The sequence below is a fragment of the Molothrus ater genome, chromosome 30 (genome assembly GCF_012460135.2).
Source record: "Molothrus ater isolate BHLD 08-10-18 breed brown headed cowbird chromosome 30, BPBGC_Mater_1.1, whole genome shotgun sequence".
Taxonomy (NCBI): Eukaryota; Metazoa; Chordata; class Aves; order Passeriformes; family Icteridae; genus Molothrus; species Molothrus ater.
In genome coordinates, this window is record NC_050507.2 from 2,821,902 (window position 1) to 2,829,073 (window position 7,172).

A 7,172-nucleotide genomic window follows, 5' to 3' on the forward strand; every position below is an offset into this window, starting at 1 on the left:
GTGATAACCTAAAGTGAGTATTCAGAAATCACACTGTGCTGAGCACCTGCAGAAGTTTCTAGAGGGATCTTTGGGCTTGGGCATTCTGAAAACACAGCTCGGGGGGATAAATCTGGGGCTAATAAATGTGGGAATGGGTTTGGTGACAAATGTTGCTGCTAAGGGGCAGAGGAATCACCCTGCATCATGTTGGCACGGGGCTGGCGCATCTGAGCGCCGCTGTTCTATGGGACCACACAGGGGTCTCTGACAACCCCAAAATTCCCCACCACACCGTTGTTGCACCCCACGACCTCAGGGCTGCTGGACACAACGACGGGGGGCCCCGCCAGCTGCCGGATGACGCAGCCCTGGTTCCCAAAGCTGAGCACTTGTCCAGCCTGGCAGGGCGTCATCCTGGCATTCAGGCCCGCGCTCCCAGCGCTGACCACGGTGCGGGCTGGGTACCCCCCGCTGCGGGAGCTGAACCCCCCGGCTTTGCAGCTGACCCCTCCAGCCTGGCAAAACACCTCTGGGATGCACTGCTTGGCCACGGAGCTGAGGACTCTCTTGGGGTGGATGCCGGCGCTGCGGGAGCTGAATCCGCCGGTCTGGGAGCTGTGGCGCCCGGCCCGCCTGCCCAGGGAGCCGTAGCCACACACGGCCCCGTTGGCCATCATCCCGCAGTCATCAGGGATGTTGTAGCCACTGCTGACCACAGCTGCAACAGAGCCCATGGGAGTCAGTTAGGGAGGAAAACTGGACGACTTCCACAAGGCACGTTGTTTCTTGACTGACAAAAACAACCAAACCCGATTTCCTCCGGATTTGTCCAATGTGTCTGAGCCCCTGCTCCTTCCTACTCCTCCCCCGTGTCCCAACACATCCCCTCATGCATCCTCCCCCTTCCCATGCTGCTGGTGCTTCCCAGGTTCAGTACATATCCCATGGTCCCCAGGACATCATCCTGTTGCCTCCAAGGGTATAAAAGGGTCTTGAGTTTGACCTTCTCCCCTCACTCCAAAAGCTGGGGGTTTTTTAATTCAAAGGTATTTGAGATTTCTGGGTCTAAACTTTCCAGAACTGGAAAAGGGAGGCAGAGGGACCTGGGGCAGACAGATAATGTTGCCCCCAAAGGTCCTAAAACAAGAAATCTTCATGGCCGAAAATGCAGTTACTTACACACGCTCACAGGGTTCCCCACACATATCCTGTGGGGAGAAAAGAGAAACACACATTACTCACAACTTCCAGCCACAATCCAGACCACGAAACACGCCTCACTATCCCTAGGACAGGAACTGTTTTTGCTAGCACCCATGTGGCCTTCATGGCCTCCAGGCACCTCTCCAGGTCCAGTTTCTGTGAGCCTGGGGAGACCTTGGAGGTAGAATTCACTTGGGAGCAGGAACTGCCATAGCCTCAGATACACAGGAGGGGAAAGTGTCACCAACCTGCTCTCTTCACCCTCCAGCAGAGTCTTGTAGGTGGCAATCTCAATGTCCAGGGCCAGCTTGACATTGAGCAGCTCCTGATAGTCCCGCAGCATGCAGGCCAGCTCGTCCTTGGCCTTCTGTAGAGCATTCTGCAGCTCAACGTGCTTTTCTCGAGCATCTTTGAGGGCACAATCCCCACGCTGCTCAACGTCACAAATGGAGGTTTGCAGGCAGGAGACCTGTCAGGGGAAGACAGCAGTGTAGGAGTCTGCAAAGCTTCTTATCCTGGTTTTTGGACACTTTGCGTTTGGATAAATCTGCTCTTCTAATTGCAAACAGGGAAAACCCACCAGCATCCCATCCCTCTCCACCCACTTTGCACTTTCCAGCCAGGGCCTAGAGCAAATGTCAAGTCTTCTAAAGATCAATGCATCACCTTGCCCTGTGTCTGAGCTGTCCTACTTCTCTGGAAACATCTCCTACCTGCTTCTTGACGCTCTCCAGCTCACACTGTAGCTTCTGGATCATCCGTGTCAGCTCTGAAATCTCACACTTGTTGCTCTGCAGGTCATGGCAGAATTTCCCTCTCTTATCCTGCAGCTCCTGAAACTGGAACCAAGAAATAGGACAATCGTCACTCTTGGCCTGTGACACTGCCAGGCACAGACCCAGCTGGCCTCTTACTCACCCTGTTCTGATAGAAAGCATCGACTTCTTCTTTGCTCTTCTGGGCAATCTCCTGGTACCAGCACTCGACGTTCTTGATGATGCTTTCCATGTCCAGGTCTCGGTTGTTGTCCATCTTGACGATGACCGAGGTGTCACAGAGCTGGCGATCAACCTGGGCCCTTTCCTGCAGGGTAGGAAGGGCTTTGTCAGCTCTTCTCACCTCTCAAGCTTTGCAGGGAGGGAAGGGCTGGGACATGGAGTGGCTGAGGGATAGAACAAGTCAAGAAATGTCCCTCGGGAGGGCTCAGCAGAAAATCCTGCGGCAGGATGAGTTGCCACCTGTGACTGCTGACCTACGTGCTGACCTGCAGCAATTCTGTCCACATCAAGGGCAAGAAATTGGAGTGACTTAACCCTTGGTATCCTCTCATCTCCTGCTGCCTGAGTGATTTAATGACAGGACTGAGCTGGGAGTTGCTTCAGCTCTAATCAGGCAGCTGCAATCCGGAGGAACGAGACAGACTCATCTTTTCTCCAGGGTAGAGTTAGGACACAGTCAGTTCCTACCTGGAGCTGCATGAAGGAAGGGGGAACCACCCTATCTCCAGCATAATCATGTTAATTTTATATCAACCTTGTACTTCCATGCTTTTAGTTATTCAGGGCTTTGTATGAGACACATCCCAGAGGAGTTTCAAGCAGTAGAAATTTGGAGCACCTGAAGTGTAAGACAGGACCACCGAAGTCCCAGGATGTACCAGAGGAACTCACCTCCTCAAACACACATTTCAGCAGCTCCAGCTGCCTCCTTAACAGATCCACCTTCACCTCCAGCTCCTCCTTGTTTAAGAAGATGCAGTCTGCATCCTGCAAGAGGAGAGACACACACATTCCAGCCCAAACCTAGCTGTAAATGTTGGAGAAACACACAGAGGGCAACACCAACAAGACAGAAACGTGCCTCAACAAGATTTCAAGAGAAAAAAGGTGTGAGAGGGTGAGTCAGGATATCCTGGTGCCTCCTGAAGGAAAACGAAACCATTCCAACATGACTTACAGGAATTAGTTGATTTATCACTTAGGACGCAGCTACAAACCCACAACTGTCTAATGAGTATTTAAACACAATTTTTAATATTCTTCAAATGATTCCTGCTTTTCTGATGTCCAAGAATAAAGGATGTGGAGAGACAGACAGAAATAACCTGGCGTTCTGGTGTGACCTGTCCTTCTCTGTCCCCCTCCCACACTTCAGGAATGTTTTTGAGGCAACAAAACTGGTGCTGTAGTGCTGATGATGTAAACTTTGGGGAGACATTATTTTTACTTTCTACTTGCCTCTTTTCCCAACCCTGTGCCTCTTTCTAAGTCTTCCTCCAACTCATCATAACACTTCTGTGGGTTTTTTTTGTTAATAATTAACTATTTCAGCCAAGTTTTGCCCCAAAAAAACTACAACAGGTAACACTATTCATGTCATTTGAGCTTCTCACCTTTTTGAGTGCCACAAATTCATTCTCCACAGTTGTGCGCCTGTTGATTTCCTCTTCATACCTGTTGGAAAAGGAGGAAAAAAGGGCTGAGGAACAAAAAATGCTCAGACACTCAGACATCAACCATCAGGTATAAATTATAATGACTTCAGGTATAAATGACAATAACCACCAGGTAAAAATGACAACTCTCTCTTGCTGGGACTGCCACCAGGCACTGCCAGATCAGTGTCTGGAGACCAACATTAAACCATCTCAAGATCAGAAGCTTCTTCATGAGCAACAACAACATTACCAATGCAAAGAGCTTGCCAGTGAGACAGAAGAATGTGGGACTCCCAGAGGGGACATGCCACAAGTCTAGGAGAAGTTGCCCAAGATGAACCAGAAAAGCAAAACGCCACCAGCTAGAGGAGCTCAGAAGGTCCTTACTTGCACTTGAACTCCTCCACCAGCTGGCTTGTGGCACATTCTTCACTGCCCAGTTTCTGCTTTTCACACAGCAAACAGTCCAGGCGCTTTCGCAGGTCACAGATGTAATTCTCGAAGTACAGTTCCAGATTTTTCCCTTTTTTTGGCAGCACGTATTGCTGCAGGAGGCCCCACTTGGTCTCCAGCACTTTGTTCTGCTGTTCCAGGAATCGAACCTGAAGGCAAAAGATAGCAATTCTTCAAGTAAAGAGGTGAAGGCAGGGACTCAACACCTGCTTAACTCTCTGCTCTTAATCACAGGTGCAGGAATGGGGTCGTCAGGAAGTGAGAGATGATACAGCACCATGATCTGAAAGTTATCTGCCCTTATTAAGAGATCTTTATGTCACAAGTCTGAATTATTTCAAAATCTAGAATTCAGACATGTAAATTATTTAGAAATCTAAATGTCATGTCTACATTATTTAGAAATCCAGGAGCCTGGTGTCTAAATCTGCATTTCTTAAAAAGTATTAGGAACAAAACTCCAGGCAGTGCCTCTGATGTATTTTAGGATAAAATCAAGTCCCCATCTGATGTATTTTAGGATAAAATCAAGTCCCCAGATAGTGAAACTGCTTTGTCTCTGTTTTTTCTACAAAGGGATCCTTGGGTGACAGATCAGATTTCATCTCTAACCTTCACATGTCTGGATCAAGACTAACCACCTTTGCCTTTGGGAAAGTTTTTGGAACTGTCACTATATTTAAAGTCAAAGAGAGGAGGGAATTATTTGAATTATTTAACACAGGACAGAAAGATGAACCAGTCAGGGCTGTAACTTCCACCTAAGCTGCAGCAAGAAATCCAATTTGAACCGAGACTGTCCAAGAGGAAACACGGGCAAGAAAGTCCAGTGCAACCATGGCTGTGATTCAAACGCCATGGAATGCCAGAGCAGGGACAGGGCTGAAATGAACCCCATTAAAAAAGATCTCAATCTGGATCAACATGCTCTTAAAATTATTATTAGTTATTAAAAATTGTTAGAATTATCTTAAAATTTTCTGTGGAAAGCTGGACCCCTGCGTGGATCCAGCTCAGGGATTCATGGCAGAGCTGGAATGAGGCTTAGGAGGAGGTCGATGGACTCGTGGCACAAGGTGGGTTTGGGAGGGGTTCGGTCAGGTTTTGTTTTCCTCGAAGGAGAGCAATTCTGGAGCAGGACTGCACTCACCTTGTCGATGAAACAGGCAAACTGCGTATTGAGGGTCTTGATCTGCTCCTTCTCCTGGCAGCGTATCTCATGTTCCAGCGGGTCCACCCCGACGCAGAGGGGCTTCAGCAGCCGCTCGTCGATGCAGATCCCTTGGATGCCGTCGGCCTTGCGCTCGGGGTACCCCCGCACGATGCTGTATCCACGGGGGCCGCACAGGCCAATCCTGCCTCCTGCAGCGTTCCCGTAGGCCATGCCTCCGAAGCCCATCTCCCCAAAGCAGGCGGTGCCGCAGCCCCCGTTGACATAGGAGATCCTCCTGCTGCCGCCCAAGTTGCAAACGCTCCTGCTGCTGTAGGCGCCGCAGCGCACCGGCTGGCTGGCCGACGCCGCGTAGCTGCGGCCGCAGATCTCTGAGGCTGAACTGAAGCCTCTTCGTCCCAGGACAGATCTCACCGTTGGTGCCTGCCTGCTCATTGTGGCTGATTTGAAGGTAGAATAGCAAAGTTATGGGGCTGCTCTGGTGCAGGATAGGAACAGGGATCCCACTGGAGAGATGCAGGGATGCTGTCCCTTATATATATTTTGGGAAGCTGGCCTTGATAGGATCAGGACGGTAATTTAAGTACTTAAGGGTTTGGTTTGCCTGGCAGCAATAAATGCTCCTCAAAATGCAAACCAGCCCAGCAAATAGTAACTACTGAGGAAATAAAAAGGAATCTAAAAGTGCTCTGTTTGCAAGTTGCCTTCGAATACATTATGGTTTGAAGTGCTCCCCTAACTTAGTGCTAATTATAGTTTAGGAACATTTTTGAAGAACTCTTTGTGATTTGTTTGCAGTGTGTCGTTTGGGGTTTTGTGTCTCATAGGGCTGTGTGTGATGGGATGTTTTGCGGACTTGCACTTTGTGGGGGTAATTTCACAATTTTGGGTGCGGAAAAGTAACTCAAAGGAAAAATAAAAGAAGAAAGTCAACTGTAGAAGAACAAACACTGTGGAAGTTGTGTCATAATGGATTATTTCTGTATCTGAAACACCAGTAAATTCACTGAGCTTAAGGTCTGGATTTGTATCCAAGGACTCAAAATATCTCCCAGTTACATGCACAGAATCACAGAATTCTGGGAATTCTGAAAATGTGCAGAAGCCTGCGAATGTGCAGCATTTCACGATGACCTTCCCTGAAACACCAGTGAAGCAGATCAGGTTTAATCCAGGATCTGTGACTTATTTCTGTTTGCTCACATGTATGTTCTGTGCCATCAGTGACCATTTTTTCTAGAATTATGCTGGAAGTTCTTACTTGTGACAGTTAATTCTTTGGCTTTCACTATTCTTTGGCTTTCACTATTCTGGAGCTTCTTCCAAGGCTGGGTGTCAGAGTCCTTTCTGACTCGCCTCCTGGAACTCTCTATGGGGAACAAAAAAGGAACAATAGTCTGTTCCAGCTTGGCAAGATCCGCCCCATTCACCAAGTGACGGCTGAATTTGGGTAACTTTGACAGATGTGTCCTTGAGACTTGGGGAGACAGCTCCAAGGCACGGAGTCCCTGGGGCTGTGCTCAGGGGAATGGGGGCAATTTGCTCTCCGCAGGGGCTGGGCTTTCTGCACCAACAGAGGAAGTCTTAATGAGTAGATGAGGCTGGACAACAAGGAAGGCTCTGACTCATGCTGGGGAGATGAATCCCTCTCTCTCCTAATCACTAGCCCAAGGAGGTGAGGCAGGAAACCTCTCCAGGCCTTCTCCAAACTGGCAGTTGGAAAGTCAAAACAAAAGGGCTCTTTCAGCTCTTTGCAGAAGAAGTGTTTGGGAGAAAAAAAGGACACTATAGTTCAAACAACTGAACACCCTCAGTCCTTCCTCTCGAAGGGAGCAATGCTTGGAGGAATCTCCATATTATATAATGGGGTGGCAGCTGGAGACCCAGGTTCTATGTTCCCTCATCCTCATTTACCTTCTCCAAAAA

At 48.8% G+C, this 7,172-nt stretch overlaps 1 protein-coding gene across 1 annotated transcript; it reads right to left on the minus strand.

Annotated features, from left to right (window-relative positions):
• Positions 1-224: 224 nt before the first annotated feature.
• LOC118697384 (keratin, type II cytoskeletal 7-like) lies at positions 225-5,681 on the minus strand. Its single transcript, XM_036400004.1, has 9 exons — positions 5,226-5,681; positions 4,010-4,224; positions 3,578-3,638; positions 2,856-2,951; positions 2,104-2,268; positions 1,899-2,024; positions 1,434-1,654; positions 1,162-1,190; positions 225-700 (listed from the first exon to the last, which is right to left on the minus strand). The coding sequence occupies exons 1-9, from the start codon at positions 5,679-5,681 to the stop codon at positions 225-227; spliced, it is 1,845 nt and encodes a 614-aa protein (XP_036255897.1).
• Between the last annotated feature and the right edge of the window lie 1,491 nt (positions 5,682-7,172).

Excerpts from the sequence above, each read along its gene's own strand:
- LOC118697384 (XM_036400004.1), bottom strand. The coding sequence starts at position 5,681 with ATGAGCAGGCAGGCACCAACGGTGAGATCTGTCCTGGGACGAAGAGGC. Across the intron at positions 3,639-4,009 it reads GTGGAGGAGTTCAAGTGCAA|GTATGAAGAGGAAATCAACA; the intron begins GTAAGGACCTTC and ends CTTTTCCAACAG. Across the intron at positions 1,655-1,898 it reads TGGAGAGCGTCAAGAAGCAG|GTCTCCTGCCTGCAAACCTC; the intron begins GTAGGAGATGTT and ends TTCCCCTGACAG.